This window comes from Chionomys nivalis, chromosome 11, assembly GCF_950005125.1.
Source record: "Chionomys nivalis chromosome 11, mChiNiv1.1, whole genome shotgun sequence".
Taxonomy (NCBI): domain Eukaryota; kingdom Metazoa; phylum Chordata; class Mammalia; order Rodentia; family Cricetidae; genus Chionomys; species Chionomys nivalis.
The window spans coordinates 82,015,187-82,031,636 of record NC_080096.1 but is presented as its reverse complement, the minus strand read 5'-3'; the positions used below and the strand labels follow the sequence as shown (position 1 = coordinate 82,031,636).

Here is a 16,450-nt window from a genome sequence, read left to right as displayed (position 1 = left end):
GGGGACAGGCACCCCTGCTGCGGCAGCACCTCCCCTCCTGGTTTTGTTTGGTTTGGCCCCAGGCTAGGGCTGAGCTGACAGAGGCAGGCTGACTTGCATTTCTGGTTTAGGGCTTGTTGCTGCACTTTCCCTAAGGGGATAGAGCGGGCTCTGCTCACAGGCGCTGCGGGACGAGCCCAGGCCCTCCAGGAAAGGGGAATTCACCTGACTCCGCTGTTAGTGGCATTCTGTACTAGGCCTGGAGGGCACCCAGCAGCTGCTTCCTTCACCTCTCTCCAGGATTGTAAGAGGCAGGTAGAGGTTGGGTAATGGCGGAAGTGAGGCAGCGATGGATGTGTGTTTGGGGGGGGAGGTGCCATGAGCTTGCTGCAGGAGGATTTCCTTTTTCTGATGCAGCGATGGGTTTGGGATCATGCTGCAGTCAGAAGCATGTATGCAAAGAGTAAAGCCAGATTTGGGCCCTGGCCCCAGCCTCGCCTCAAAATTGTATAAGGTCGCTTTGGGTCAGTCATTGAGGTGGGACCCTCAGGAATCCTGTCTATCCCTGGATGGTCTCTCTTTCTACTTGGGAACAGCCTGGAGAGGCTGAAGCTCATCCTGAGTTTTTTGGCATTCTGGAGTAGGAGGCTTGGTACCCATCAAAGACAAACCTTGATTCCAGATATTTGGTTGTTTCTGCAGTTTTGTAGGGAAGACATGCTTTAAATTCAGAATTTCCCTCTAGATCTGCAGTTAACACTGTATATACCATCAGCACACTCCTATTCTGTACCTCTCTCCGGTGTTTTCTCCTGGTTTGTGACTTACATGTAGTGGACAGTCCATTTCAAAAGTGGATACTTGGCAGCCAGTGACTGGCTCTACCTGGCCTCTCTGTGAACTGAGCCCGTGGTTCTCAACTTTCCCACTGCTGCGTCTTTTAGTACAGTTTTGGGTGTGGGCGGACCCTCCTGGAGATGAATAGAGGGGCAGCCTTCCTAAGTGTATCGGAAATATGTTTTCCAATGGCCTTAGGTGATCCCTGCGACCCCAAAGGGTTCGTGACCCACAGGTTGAGAGCCTCTGGTCAAAGCTATGTGAATTTTGGATGCCTAATGCTTTAGATTCTGAGGGATCCCTGGGGGGGGGTCACCTCCTGGATGGCTCCATGTTTCTCCAGGGAAGGAACCCCCATAGAGTCACTGGTGCCATAGGTCGCCTTCCCATTCGCTCTGATGCTCCCTGGTGACCCCTGACCTCAGTGTATAGCATCTAGGTGTGAACTCTCACCATAGGGCAGCTTCCCATCCGCTCTGATGCTCCCTGGTGACCCCTGACCTCAATGTACAGCACGCTGAAGCTCTCCAGAATCAGAGAGGCCTAGCTGGAACTTCACTGTGCTTACCATCTTCAGGCATGGCCTTTTTGTCTCCGGGAAGCTGGGCAATAGTGGTTAGGGCATTGCTCTGATGGCCGGCATGATCTCTGTAGCAAAAGGTCAGAACTTGTATGCTGGGGTACCTTCTGTTGAGGCTCTGTACCAGTGTGTTCTGAACATACATTCCCATGTGCTAAAGCTTCCTAGGGTGTGTGTATGTGTGCGTGTTGTTTCCTCTTTCATTAGTTTTGTGTAGATGTGGTTGTTTAAAGAATGAAAACTAGACTCTAAGTAGGTCTAGCTGCTGCATTCCAAGCTCTTGAGGACAGCCAGGCCTCACCCAGGCCTGAGGCCTGCTTCCCTCTGTGTGTGCCTGCAGCACTGGGGACAGTGAGACATGACATTCCCTATGTTCTCTGGACACTGCTTCCTCTGAGACAGAAACATCTTACAGTCGTATTAGGGGGCAGTGTCCTTCTTTGCAAATGTATCCTACTGTCAGAAGCCTGTAAGAGTTTGCAGGGCCCTTCCATTGTGTGTGAGACGGGAAATAATGCTTTTCATGTCTTTTCCACTCTCTCCTTCCTTCCTTCCTTCCTTCCTTCCTTCCTTCCTTCCTTCCTTCCTTCCTTCCTCCCTCCCTCCCTCCCTCCCTCCCTCCCTCCCTTTAAATTTCTGAGGTTATCAGGTGGATAAGCCTTCAGTGAGGTTCTGTGTCCAGGTGTTGGACAGAATTTGAAAGCTCTGATTTTCATCCAGTTGACAGGTTTCAAATATATACATAACATTTAGAGCAAATTCTTGTTTGAATGATTCACTTAGATTCTTGTTTTTTAGTTGTTGTTTCTGGTGTAGTGACCCTCTGGTGAGATTCAAGATTGTTCCCCATGCTGAGAACATGGTGGCTTGGGTTTGGTTCTGCTTCATGAAGGCAGAGACTGTCTGCTGTCTCCTTTACACACAGAGGCAAATAAGGACATTGATGTTTCCCATGCAGAAGAGAGGGAGTCTGGGCTGGTGTGATCCCCACCCGGGTAGCTAGTATGCTGTACACAGAGCAAACTTCTAGGCAGAAGATCCCACAGCCCAGCCCTGGGAGTCTTGGGCTTCTGTATGGCTCTCAGACTGACTGTAGGGTTCTGGTATTGGTATCATCAGCTTCTGTGGTGCTGGCTCAGACATAGACTCTGGCATCTCTGAGCCCCCCCTCCTCTGAGCCCCCCTCCTCTGAGCCCCCCTCCTCTGGGCCCCCCTCCTTTGAGCCCTTCCTCTGAGCCCCTCCTCTGAGCAGCTCCTTTGAGCCCTTCCTCTGAGCCCCCCTCCTCTGAGCCCCCTCCTCTGAGCCCCTCCTCTGAGCCCCCTCCTCTGAGCCCCTCCTCTGAGCCCCTGTCTTCTTCTTTCTGTGCTGCAGATGTTTGAGACAGAGACAAATGAGAAGGAGATGCCCCTGGACGAGGGGAAGGGGCCAGGTGCCAAGGAGCCTACACCCACCAAAGACGCCCCTCCCAGCCAGGAGCTTCCTCTGGGACAAGACCTCCCACCCAGGAAGGACCCCTCTCCCAGCCAGGAGCTTCCTGTGGGACAAGATCTCCCACCCAGCAAGGACCCCTCTCCCAGCCAGGAGCTTCCTGTGGGACAAGATCTCCCACCCAGCAAGGACCCCTCTCCCAGCCAGGAGCTTCCTGTGGGACAAGATCTCCCACCCAGCAAGGACCCTTCTACAGGGCAAGAAGCAGCTCCTGGCCCAGAGTCACCACCCAGTAAAGACACAGCTACCTGCCAAGAACCCCCTCAAAACTCAGAAACCTCAAAAAGCAAGGACTCCCCACCATGCCAGGGATCTCCTCCAACCACAGAACTCCCATCTTGCCGGGACCCTCAAGAGCTGCCTGTCATCCTAGAACCCTCTGCTTCAGTCCAGAACTTTCCGCCGTCTCAGGGGTCTCCTCATAGCCAGGGCTCCCCGCCAGAGAAGGTCCCTGATGGACAGACCATCAGCTCTGGGGAGCAACCAGCAACCACGGCAGCTGCATCCCCAGCCTCCAGGCCTAACTTTGTGATCCCTGAGGTCCGGCTGGATAGTGCCTACAGCCAACAGGACGGAGCCCATGGGGGCAGCTCGGGTGAGGATGAGGAGGCAGAAGAAGTGGAGGAAGATGAGGAAGAGGACACCAGCGATGACAACTATGGGGACCTTGGCGAGGCCAAACGCAGCAGCCTGATTGAGACTGGCCAAGGTGCTGAGGGCGGCCTCTCATTGCGTGTGCAGAACTCGCTGCGGCGCCGGACGCACAGCGAGGGCAGCCTGCTGCAGGAGACCCGTGGGCCCTGCTTCTCCTCTGACACCACCTTACACTGCTCTGACGGTGAGGGCACCACCTCCACCTGGGCCATCCCTTCACCCCGCACCCTCAAAAAAGAACTGGGTCGTAATGGAGGCTCCATGCACCACCTTTCCCTGTTCTTCACTGGGCACAGGAAGGTAAGAAGAGGAGCTGGGAAAAGGGCAGGCGATGGGGATGGAGAGGGCGATTCCGGCAGCTGTGGGAAGGCCTTGGGGTACCAAGAAGGAGAAGCCATATGCTCAGGTGTTTTGTTTCCCAGATCCCTTGTCTGGTGGTCCCCACTGAAGACAGAGAAGGTGTGGTTTGGCCCAAAACATTGTGCATTTGGATTTAAAGGCTTGAGAGAGTAGCTGGAAAAATAAAGTACTGCAGGGCTGCTGTCAGGAGACGGCTGTGGGCGAAACTCTTGATTGGTTCCACAGAACCCACATTAGCTAGGTAAGGGAACGCACCTCTGCAATCCCCGTGTTCCTAAGGCATGATGGGTACTCTCAGGTCATCTGGATTGGTACCAGCAGCAAACAGTGAAAAAGACCCTGACTCAAACAAGGCAGAAGGCAAGGACCGATGCCCAGGGTTATCTCCTAACCTCCACACATACCCCGCCACCCCCACCTCCAAAGAAATAATACAATTTTGATCTGGTCCAGGCCTAGCCAGACTAGAAATCTATTAGCTAACGACAAAGATGGCCCATGTTTATTATAAGCAATTCACACCAACACATTAATCTGCTCAATAGCTCTGTGCACTAACGAGTATTTTGTGCCCATTTCACAGATGAAAAATCTGAGTCCCAGAGAGGTTCTATGATTTGACCCAGATCACATTCTGTCTGAACCAGAATCAGAACCTGATTCCAAGACCAGAACTCTTAAGAACTCTGCTCTTTGCCTTGAGCAGATGTTTATAAACAAGCCAATCAGTGTTTACGGTTTTCTGCTCTACCCTCTGCTCAGTGCCACGGCAGAGGCTGCAGAAGTGGTGCGGGCGGGGGTGGGGGGTGGTGTCAGCTGGGGAAGAGAAAGAAAGAGCTTTCTGTGTGGGCTGGGTACTTGGCCTAATGGAACAAACCGCACTGTAGCCTTTATGTCCAGCAGCCAGTGTGAGCCCAAGTTCTATTCCTTCCCTGTAGTGTGGCCTTGAGTGAGTCACCAGCTCCTCTGAGACCCGCTCTTCTTCCTGAGAAGTAGGACTTCCTACCTCTGTGTCTCTGCCTGGTAAGGATGAACTGCAGAGCCTGGGCCTGAGGACATGGCTGATGCCACACTTTGGAAGAAACCCTCAGGGAGCCCTGCTTCTGCTTCTTTACTTGAAGTGCATCTGCAATGCTAAATAAAGTGTTGTCATGACAACCGCAGGAGGCTAGGCGGGAGCACCGACACTCAGGGATCTGAAAGTTTAGGAGAGACCCCAGGGCCTGGGACCATTGAGAAAACCTAGAAAACGTTGCCCCCATTAGGGCCTGGAAGGTCAAATACATTTAGGATAAACTGAGAATGAGGTTAGAACAAGGTACCCCTGAAGCACAGACAGACACACATGGTGGGCATACCTGCCGCCGGTTCCCAGCCATGGCAGACATTACTAATGAATTCCAACTTACTGTGACACCAAGTTGGGATACGGCCTCCAAAGCCTTCTTAGCCAGGCTTGGTGGCGCACGCCTTTAATCCCAGCACCAGGGAGGCAGAGTTTGAGGCCAGCCTGGTCTACAGAGCAAGTTCTAGAACAGCTGGGGCTGTTACACAGAGAAACCCTGTCTCAAAAAACAAAACAAAACAAAACCAACCAACACCAAACAAAAAACCAAAACCAAACCAAAGCATTCTCAGCTTTGTAAGCACCAGCATAGACATAGGATTTGCAGGAGGGTGGTCAGAACTTCCAAGGCTGAATGCTCCGGGGACTGTGATACTTGCCAGAGCGTGGTGGCCACCACTACTGTCTCAGGCCAGTCCTTGAGGCAGCTGCTGCAGGCAAGAGATAAGATCTCAGGCCCACGCAGGTACTGGCTACCCTTCTCTAGAGAGCTGAGGACCAAAGGCCTCTCTAGCCTGCCTCCCACTAACCCCTCCCTTCTTCTACCATCCTTGCTCCAACACAAACATTTATATACTGAGAAGTTCATACACATTCATGCATACACTCCAACTTGCCCCTCAGTCCGGGTGACCTCAGTTCCCGGGGACAAATGCCCCTACCTGGGGTCTAGTGGGTCTCTCTGTACCAGCTCCCTCCAGCCTCAACTTAGTGTTGCCCAAGGTTCCCACTGGCATCTCCCTATCTCCACCCCCACATACCCGCCCGTCACTTCCTTCCCGCCACTTCCTTTCTCAGGCCCGAGTGACAGATCTGCCAGGGCCCTCAGAGGCTATTTCTAGTCTGTGGGGGCCACGCTACCATGTGGCTTCCACTCTCTGAGTTCTGAGTATTCATCGTTCCTGCCCCTTCCAGCTTCAGTCAGAAACCCATCCAGGGCAGGGAGATGGATGTGAAGCCCGGACTAAACAAGTCCCTGGTGGAACAGCCTTTGTAGCTAGCGGAGGGCCTTGGGCTGGTCCTTGCTGTCTCTGAGCCTGCTTCCTCGCTGGAGTAGTTATGGGGTAATACTGCAGAGGGTTTCTGGGAGGCTTCGGTAGCTGGGCTGGGAGTTCGAGCTAGGATCTGGCACTCTGCTCCCAGTGGGTGCTCTGTGAATAGCTGTCCTGTCGCTGAGGTGCTTCAAGCATGGCAGCCAGTTTTTTGTTGTTGTTTTGTTTTTCGAGACAGGGTTTCTCTGTGTAGCCCTGCCTGTACTGGAACTCACTCTGTAGACCAGGCTGGCCTTGAGCGTTGTGAGTGCTGGGATTACAGGTGTGCACCACCGCCACCCCAGGCTCAGCAGTTTTCCACACACTAGCCGTTCTGACCTTCATAACTCCACAGCGTGGCTAATTCTTTTCTGAGGTGTAACCCAAGCTGACCTTGTACTTGTGACACTTCTCCCACCTCACCCTCTCAGGTGCGAGGATCACAGACTTGAGCTTCCACACTAGTGTTCTTTGTGGGAGGAGCAGAAACTCTGTCCCAAGCCACGTGGTGAGTCCTGTGACTCTGCCCCTGGGCCCTGTAGCCTCCTGCTGACAGGAGGTTGTCAGAGGGAGAGGCAGCCTTTTGATTTCTATCCTCCCAGCTTGGGTTTGACTCCCTAGAGTGAAGTCGTCGGTTGTGGAGACAGGTAAACCCATTCCAATCTCAGGTCTGTCTCCTCCCTGACTCTGAAACCTTGGACAAGTCTCTTCTTGGAGTTTCCCATTGTCAAATGGGACTTGGACCGCTTCCCAGGATGTTGACAGTCGTAGGTCAGAGAGTGCGAAAGCCCCAGCACAGCACAGTGCCAGACAGGCCAGGCAGAGCTGCTGGGGTCCTAGGCTGGTCACGCGTGCTGCTGTGTGGCCAAGCTGTGTGACTCTGCTTTGCACAGCCACCTGCTACAGGGTAGCAGTCACATCCTGGTCTCTGCCCACTTCTGCTGTCCTGCCCGGGTGTCCTGAGTGAATTCTGCCGTGAATTCATGCCTTAGAACCACACACTTCTTACAGGCTCCCTGCTTGAACTGGCGGCTTCATGGGTGCCCTTTGAGGTCCAGAGAGTGGGGGAAACCAGGAGCTCTTTGGTAGATCATTCCATGCTGGCTCATGGCGCCCCCTGCTGCCGGACCCCTGGAGGCCCAGCACAGTGGTACAGAGGAGCCCCCCTCTAGGCAATTCTGTGTGTGAGCCCAGGAGTTATCGCTGACTTCAGCCTTGTCTGGCCATTATTTGACATTGAGGAAGACACAGGTGATGGCCCTTCCCTGGCTATGCTTCCTTCCTGCCCCCTTGCAGGGGCTGTTGTGGCTCCGGCCAAGGTCAGACAAAAGAACTCTAAAATGCTCTTCATCTCCAGGGTGGGATAACACTTTCTGTTTTCAAAAAGCCTAAAGATGCTCCGTATGTCTAAATACGTTTCGTGTATAGACTAGTCCTGTCACACGGTCACACAGGACCCAGCTCGTCAGCCACACAACCCGGGAGTCAGGACAGGACCAAGAGGGGAAATCATCTGGGGCCTTGCTCATAAAGGAGCCTCAAATTCCGCTGGGCTTTGATGCCAGACCCCAAATTCTCTGCATCTTGCCAGCTTAAAGAGCCCAGGCAAGTAATGTTGTTCTGGCCCTCAGTTTCCCCAGCTGCAAGCTTGGAAAAATGTAGTAAATGGTGCTTGGAAGTGTGAGGATTGCACGTGCTCCTGTGTGTGTACAGACGGGCAGGGTCCGTAGCACTTGGAAGTGTGAGGATTGCACGTGCTCCTGTGTGTGTACAGACGGGCACAGTGCAGGGTCCGTAGCACTTGGAAGTGTGAGGATTGCACATGCTCCTGTGTGTGTACAGACGAGCAGGGTCCGTAGCACTTGGAAGTGTGAGGATTGCACGTGCTCCTGTGTGTGTACAGACGGGCAGGGTCCGTAGCACTTGGAAGTGTGAGGATTGCACGTGCTCCTGTGTGTGTACAGACGGGCACAGTGCAGGGTCCGTAGCACTTGGAAGTGTGAGGATTGCACATGCTCCTGTGTGTGTACAGACGAGCAGGGTCCGTAGCACTTGGAAGTGTGAGGATTGCACGTGCTCCTGTGTGTGTACAGACGGGCAGGGTCCGTAGCACTTGGAAGTGTGAGGATTGCACGTGCTCCTGTGTGTGTACAGACGGGCACAGTGCAGGGTCCGTAGCACTTGGAAGTGTGAGGATTGCACATGCTCCTGTGTGTGTACAGACGAGCAGGGTCCGTAGCACTTGGAAGTGTGAGGATTGCACGTGCTCCTGTGTGTGTACAGACGGGCAGGGTCCGTAGCACTTGGAAGTGTGAGGATTGCACGTGCTCCTGTGTGTGTACAGACGGGCAGGGTCCGTAGCACTTGGAAGTGTGAGGATTGCTCGTGCTCCTGTGTGTGTACAGATGGGCAGGGTCCGTAGCACTTGGAAGTGTGAGGATTGCACGTGCTCCTGTGTGTGTACAGACGGGCAGGGTCCGTAGCACTTGGAAGTGTGAGGATTGCACGTGCTCCTGTGTGTGTACAGACGGGCAGGGTCCGTAGCACTTGCAAGGACTAATGAGCATCGACCGCTTCATGCCCCCACCCCTGGCCACTGCTGACTCACAGCAGCCCAACGGAGGGGGTCCAGTTGTGAAAGGAAACAGACGTGGCAAGCAGATGGAACACAGTTAAGGTCAATTAGCTAATATGTGATTGAACTAAGATTCAGATCCTGGCTGTTTAGAAGCTACACTCTTAATCATGACTATGATTACAGTGGTAATGACAGTAGGAATTACAGTTATTATTCCAAGAGACTGTGGAGCGCCTGGTCCCAGTGGTGGCAGGGTGAGGCCAGGCAGGCCTTGGGGATGGAAGGGCCAGTGACTCTGGGCTCACTTCTGTTACCTTTCGGCAGGGCAGGGTCACGGAGGAAGGGTAGGAACGGGTGGAAGGAGCTACCCTTTTGAAAGCTTTCCCTTGGACGGTTTTGCTGCAGCTGGAGGAAGAGGACCTTGGGGTTCTTGCTGGCACCTCCAAAGGCCCAAGGCTGCTGCTTAAATTTGCTGGGCATATTTAAGAACCACCAGGGCAGGGGGAGTTCCTGCCTTAGCACCACCACCCTCCAGCCCACTTTCCCTTTTGTACCCAGGTTTCTAGTTGCCTGAAAGCTGACTGCCAGCGTCAGAGTTTCTCAGCCTACTGGTCCCTACTGAAGGTGACCCCACCCCACCTCTAGTAGTGGAAGGAAAGAGCCCATTTCCCAGCAGTACAGAGACTGGGGGTGGTGACTGGTGGGAGTGGTCCCCAGGCCCATTGTGTGGGGCTGATAAAGTACGGAAGGCCGAGGTCAGAATGGGAGGAAACCCAGCTCCCTGGGCCCTTTCCCACGGGTGGGGGCTCCAAGCACCTCTGAGCTAGGCTAGCACAAGGACAGCCTGCCTCTGCGGGACAGCAGAAGTGACATCAGGCCACCGAGCTGGTGCGAGCACCATGGGCGCAAAACTGGCCATGGTGACCCAGACTTCATCCTGGTGAATCTTCTCTGTTTTGGTGGGTAGCTGACACTCTCCTCTGATATCATCAAAACAACTAAAAAACTTTTTCCAAGTTGGTAGAAGCAGTGTATGTGCTGGGGGCTGGCTCCATACCACATGGGTGTGTGTCCCTGCTGCTGCACAACACACACACACACACACACACACACACACACACACACACACACACACACACACACACACACACACACACACACACACACACACGAGTTTACCGCTCTGGTGAGGCAACTGACCCAGGAAGGAGGCGGCCTTGCCTGAGCCTTTCCTTGAAAACGTTCATCTTGGTACTTGAGTGTCTGCGCCCTCTGGTGGACAGGCCTGGACTTACAGAGGCTTATTCTTGAATGCTCTGTTTGGGCGAGGGACAGTGAGCCTCTGAAGCTAGAGGAAGGGTATGAGGCCAGGAGGAAATGGGGAACTCAAGGAACGAGGCCCTCTCATGCAGGAGGCAGAGTCCAGGCAAATTCAGGGAGCTGGGACTGTAGACTGCAGACGGCAATAGACACAGGGATCGAGCAGCAGTGAGGACGCCTAGGTGTGTTCCCCCAGTCTGCATCCTCCTTCTCGGATGTATTTGTGTGCTCCCACCACGCTGGCCATATGAAGGCGACCAGTCTGAGTGAGGCTTCCTCCGGGAAACTAGGGTCCAAGCTGAGGAGGGTTCAGACAAGTTATATTGGCTGTGATGGGGACATTAAGAAGACAGAGAGGCCACAAAAGACTTCCTGGTGACAGTGGCCTCTTAGCTGGATGAGGTCTCTCAATCTAGGTCTTACCCTAAGCTGAATCTCAGAGAAAGGAGGGACAGGAGAGTCACCAAAGAATGGGGACATCAAGCCAACTCTCCTGGGCATGGGGCAGAGGAGGGGGTCTCTACGACAGGTGCCAGACTAGCTGACAGTGTGGCATCTGGTGTCAACATGGAACTTGTGCCGTGATGAAGACTCAGCTGTGTGACAGGATTTGGATGTTATCCCAAGAGCGCTAGGGAGCCCTGGAGTGCTTTGAGGTGAAGGGGATGCTCTCAGTCTCCTTGAGTGTCCTGAGCTAGCGTCAGGGTCTTGGTTGTGGAAATGCTCACCTGGCAGCCAGGAAGCCTGAGCCATGCTGTGCTTCTCCCCAGCAAGCCAGGAAGAAGCAGACAGCATGATCTGGGAGCTCTGCCAGGGATGGACACGATGCTGTGCCCTGAGTCTGAGCAGCAGCCCCTGGATCCGCACACAGCATCGTATCTCTGTTTTCTCTGCAGATGAGTGGGCCTGACCTTGGGGATGAGGATGAAGCCTCCCGGAAGAGAAAGAGCAAAAACATGTAGGTTGGAAAGATCCTGATCATTATTCCTTACCCAGGAAGTCTCCTGGCGTCTCTCTCATCTACCCCATACTACTCTCCTGGATGGGGGGGGGGGGGGCTGGATTGCACCCCAGTCCCACCCCGTCCCCCTGACAGATACTAAGAAGCAGTGAGATATTGAATGTCCAGGGTGAAACATCAGGACAGTGAGCATTTATTTTCTCAGAGATAGGCAGGAACTAAGTAGCCTTGGCTGACCTGGCCTCTGAGCCAAAATATGATGTAGAAAAGTTCTTGACACACAGAGCTGAACTGACAGTTCCTGATGTTAACAGTGCATGGCCAGCAGGGGGCACTGTCAGCCCAGCTACACTATACCATCCTCTAAGCTTTCTGTTGCCCAGGCTCTATTTCTGGTGCCAGTTAACAAGGTCTCTGGGTTGTGGAGGAATGGTGTGTGTGTGTGTGTGTGTGTGTGTGTGTGCGTGCGTGCACATATGCATGCGCTCACTAGGTTTCTCAGGTCCTGGAGACTGGAGGAGCAGAGTTGCAGGGAGTGATCTGTGGGGTCATGACCCCCAGAGGGAGGCCACCTTCCCTCCAGGTTCACTAGCACCCACAGATCAGAAGGAATTGGAACTGGGGAAAGAGGATGGAGTCTTCCCTAGCACACAGACCTTGGCTGGAGCCCCCGCTGGTCTGTGAACCCATTTTCTCCAGCTTCCATGCCCTCTCCTGTTTTTAGTAACAGCAGTGGGCTTCTCTCAGTCTGCAGCCAGAGACAGCAAAATTGTCTGCACGGACACACCCACTTAGCTGTAGTTTGTGGGGGTGAGGGTGGAGGGGGCCAGATACCCATTCACTACCAGAACTGCTGTGGGGATATCTCAGAGAGCATTGGGTGGTGCTGGAGGGTGGAACTCCCCAGACACACTCCTCTAGCCTCCTGTCAAAGTAGGTGTAGTCACAAAACTAAATATGCATAGAAGTTAAGTAAACCATCAAATATTCTTCATCTCTCCTTTCCCCAATTTTATAGTATTTACACTTTAGGTTATTCAAGCTTAGAACTCCTGAGAGTTTTGGGACCTCTTCTATGTTAATAGATGTCCCTCTCTGATGCCAGCAAGAAGCTTGCAGGAGCTGGCAGGGAATCACAAACTAGGGGTGTGAAATTGAACAATGGGTTTTTAACCTCTTTTTTACCAACAGCTTCCTGAAGGCTAAAATCTGCCTCTCGGAGGAGCAGCCTGGCTAAAAATAGTCAGTCCTGCCACCCTGGTGGGCAGAGTCTCCTTCCCTCCCTTTTTCCTGCCCAGCAATTTGCTGACTCCCCCTCCCCGTTGCCATGGTAACAGGGAGGTGGGTCACAAATAACTGGGTCTGGCTTTCTGCCTGGGGCTGGCCCCAGGGGCTGTCCTTTGCAAACACATGCCCCTTTCACGCCGCCTCTCAGGGTTGGCCAGGAGGACTGTTTTTCTCTGCTTCCCCCTCTGGTCCCTCCCATTTCCTGGCTCCGCCTGTCTGAGTCCCAGCCGGACTTGTGCCTGGGGTCCAGTCATCCTGCCAGGATTCCAGAGAGAGAGAGAGAGAGAGAGAGAGAGAGAGAGAGAGAGAGAGAGAGAGAGAGAGAGAGAGAGAGAGAGAGACAGAGAGACAGAGAGACAGAGAGACAGAGAGAGAGAGAGAGAGAGAGAGAGATCCAGCCCTCTGCAGTCTGCACATTTGCCTGGAAGCCTAGGAACCCCGTGGGAGGCAGGAGCCTGAGGGGGCGCAGTTCACATCATCCTGAGTCTCAAGGTGGGGGACTCTTGGGAGATGCTCCGAGGCATGTACCTCACGCGCAATGGGAACCTACAGAGGCGGCATACCATGAAGGAGTAGGTGCCCCTCACTCCAGTTTGCAGCCTACTGCACCCCAAGTTTGCAGAGATTATGTGTGCCAAACTGATCAGCCCTCTTCTCTGTTTCTGCCCCCAGAGCCAAGGACATGAAGAATAAGCTGGCTATCTTCAGGAGGCGGAATGAATCTCCGGGGGCCCAGCCAGTCGGCAAGACAGACAAGACAACGAAGTCCTTCAAGTAGGTACCCTCTGCCATCCTGGGACGCTGGTGATCACTGACTTTTAAAGAAAAGGATTGGACAGTGGGTTTGGGGAAGAGGCTTTGTTCACTGGATCGTACTATAAGGTGAGGGAAACTGTTGTTTTGGGGAGTCTGGTACCCAGCAAACAACCCTTTCTAGAAACTGCTGTTCTGGGAAGAAGGCCAGGTAGAGGTTGTAGGAGCTGGAAGTAGAGTTTGCTTCCCAGCCAGAGGACCTTACACATTCCTACCCTCACCCCTCAGGCCTACCTCGGAGGAAGCCCTCAAATGGAGCGAGTCCCTGGAGAAACTGCTGCTTCACAAATGTGAGTAGGGACCGGCCACTCTGCTTCCCTCTTGCCTTCTTATCACCCCGCCCTCTTCCCATAACTCAGCCTAGAGAGTGCCCCCCAGAAGTGCCTTCACTGTCTCCTGGTTCCAGTCAGGTGTCACTCTTGTTAGACAATAGCAGGGCACACACTAGGGCCCTTAGTTTGGCTTTTGGGTTGGCTCCTGCCAGCCTCTCCCTGCCCGTGGGAACTGGCCCTGCCTGCCAGAGGCTGTTGGGACCTGTGTGCTCAGACCATTTTCTCAGAATAAGGGTAAACATTTTCATGTACCGAGGGTTCACACTGGGCCGAGCATGCCTGCCACCTCCGGGGCAGGCTCCCTCTGGATCTCTCATGACTTCAGGAGATGGTTTGGTTATCCTTATTTTACAGAGGCGTAAGTAGGGGTAAATCAGCCAAGGCTCCAAACAAGACATTCCCAGGGCTAGGACCATGTCCAAGGGCTCTGTCGTTCTCCAGGGCTGGGGACTCTCACTAAGTTCCCAGCATATCCACTCTTGGAGGGGGTTCTTGGAGGGGGCACAGTGTGGGGAGGGGCTCAGGGCAGGCAAGGCTGGCTGTGCCTCTCACCCTGGCCTGGTCTTCTCCTCACAGATGGCTTAGAAGTGTTCCAGGCCTTCCTTCGCACTGAGTTCAGTGAGGAGAACCTGGAGTTCTGGCTAGCTTGCGAGGACTTCAAGAAGGTCAAATCACAGTCCAAGATGGCAGCCAAAGCCAAGAAGATCTTTGCCGAATTCATTGCGATCCAGGCTTGCAAGGAGGTAAGACTTTAGGCTGTGACCTTGGGTCTTCAGTCCCCCTGCCCAAGAGCCTTTCTGCTGCTAGGAGGCAGCCAGCAGCTCAGGAAGGGAGGAGGCCGGAGGGACCTTTAGTGTCTAGTTTGCTAGGTGGACTAGAGAACAGGATGGTAGCCCGTAGCAGAAATGGCCTGGCTTGGCACTGCTGTGTGCCAGACATATGCTGGGCTCTTTATATATGAATGCCCGTGTTTAGTTTTATGATGGCCTTTCAGACAACTCTGAATGTTATCCTCATTTTAAAAACGCAGAGTCTGGGCTGGAGTAACAGCTCAGTTGGTCAAGTGCTTGCTTTGAAAGCATAAAGGCCCAAATGGGACCCACGGAACCCATATGACAAACAACCAGGTATTGTTAGGAGCAGACAGGATGGCTTGCTGGCTAACAGTGAACGCCGGTTCAGTGAGAGATCCCGTCTCCCCCAAGGAAAGGTAGATTGTATCTGAGGAACCACCACATGCAAGCGTGCACATGAACACCCAGAGTCACACACAAAGTGAAGAAGGTCTTAGAGAGCCTGCCGAGACGTTGTTCCCACCAAGTGCCCGCTGTGTATAGGCACTCAGGTGTGGTCCTCACAGGTCTGAGGAAAGCACCATCTAGCCTGCATGTAGAAAAACTGAGGGACAACATCCCTGAGTGCTTACCTCAAGGGTGCTAGCCCGTGAATCTCAGCAGCCTGACTCTAGGCATGGGGTTTTTAGGCCTCATAAATTCTGCTACTCAGACTGAACCAGGTCTTGGGTCCCTTTGTAATGTCACGTGGTATAGAAGAGGCTGCAGTGGCCCCACTGTTTCCCTGGTACTTGGCCTCCAGACGAGCGGCCCTGACCGTGTTCCTCTGTGACTCCTCAGGTAAACCTGGACTCATACACACGGGAACACACCAAGGACAACTTGCAGAGTGTCACCCGAGGTTGCTTTGACCTGGCGCAAAAACGCATCTTTGGGCTCATGGAAAAGGACTCATACCCTCGCTTCCTCCGCTCTGACCTCTACCTGGATCTCATTAACCAGAAGAAGATGAGTCCCCCACTCTAGGGACCACCAGTATCCAGCTCAGTGTTCACACCAAGCGGAGCGGGCTCCCAGCCCACCCGCGTCCCTCCCTGTGACGGAGGGGGCAAGCGAGCCCCCAGAGGCTGTGTCTCGAGACAGACAGATGGACATTTGGATTCGAGGCCTGGACTGAGAGAGACCCAGGCCCCTACAGGAATAGGAGGACAGGCTGCATCAGGTCCTTAATGCCCCGGTACGAGGGGACCAAGGGCCCTGGCAGGTCAGGGGCCCTGGCGGAACCAGATTAGGAGCTGTGGCTCCATGCTTTGGAGATCTGGAGACTTCACACTGACCAAGTTCCTTAGAGAACTGGCTGTGCGGGAGGGGGACAGGAGGCCCAGGCCTGAGCTCTGGGGCCATCCTGGGGGCTGTTGGGGCTCACAGCTCAGATCTTCCCCAACTGAATTTTATTTATTTAAACCGTAGTTGGATGCTTGGCACATGAACTGTAATGGGAGACCCTCTCCCTGTCGGTTTCCTTAACTTACAAGTGCAATATCTTAACCAATGCCTTGTTAACTCCACCTGTAGGGGTGGCCTTCATCCTACAGTTTCAGGGCATCTGCTGGTCCCAGGAACCAGTGGTGGCAGCTGGGCCTTCTAGATCGACAAGGCCTTGGGGGGGTGCAGAAATCTGGCACCCCCTAGCTGGGTGTCCCTCAAGAAATCTGGGAAGGCATAGTGCCCTCTGGCCACAGAGTAACGAGTGCTGGAACAAATAAACAGCCGGTGTTATTCTCATTCTTGGTCTTCTCTGTGTGTTCCTGGTCTGGAGACTTCATGGTGGCTGGGCTGGGAGACCTGTTATCCCAACAGCTCCTTTCTTGCTACCACCTGTTGACCACGAGGACAGAGACTAATTCACCGGGCAGGGTGCTTCCTCTGGTGGGCCACATGTCTCTGGGGATCGATGAGGACAGTGAAATGGTGACTTAAGGTCCTCAGGCAGCAGGTAACAGACAGTCTAACCAAGTGAAGCCTGACTGGCCCTGGGATGGCAGCTCAGCAGGGTGCCTCGCTGCCTGTGCAGCCTAGTCCATCCATCT

General features: G+C 53.8%; 1 protein-coding gene across 9 annotated transcripts in view; it reads left to right on the top strand.

Annotated features, from left to right (window-relative positions):
- Rgs3 (regulator of G protein signaling 3) overlaps positions 1 to 16,145 on the top strand; it is a 119,700-nt gene extending 103,555 nt beyond the window's left edge. For 7 of the 9 annotated variants that reach the window (XM_057783703.1, XM_057783704.1, XM_057783706.1 and 4 more), the window contains 6 exons: positions 2,769 to 3,839; positions 11,070 to 11,131; positions 13,094 to 13,195; positions 13,463 to 13,524; positions 14,143 to 14,309; positions 15,201 to 16,145. In XM_057783703.1, coding sequence (XP_057639686.1) covers positions 2,769 to 3,839; positions 11,070 to 11,131; positions 13,094 to 13,195; positions 13,463 to 13,524; positions 14,143 to 14,309; positions 15,201 to 15,386 — 1,650 coding nt within the window. In that variant the 3' untranslated portion in view covers positions 15,387 to 16,145. Of the gene's footprint in view, positions 1 to 2,768; positions 3,840 to 11,069; positions 11,132 to 12,802; positions 12,994 to 13,093; positions 13,196 to 13,462; positions 13,525 to 14,142; positions 14,310 to 15,200 lie in introns of those variants that run through there. The other 2 variants (XM_057783714.1, XM_057783715.1) reach the window with 2 other exon arrangements.
- Positions 16,146 to 16,450: the final 305 nt, after the last annotated feature.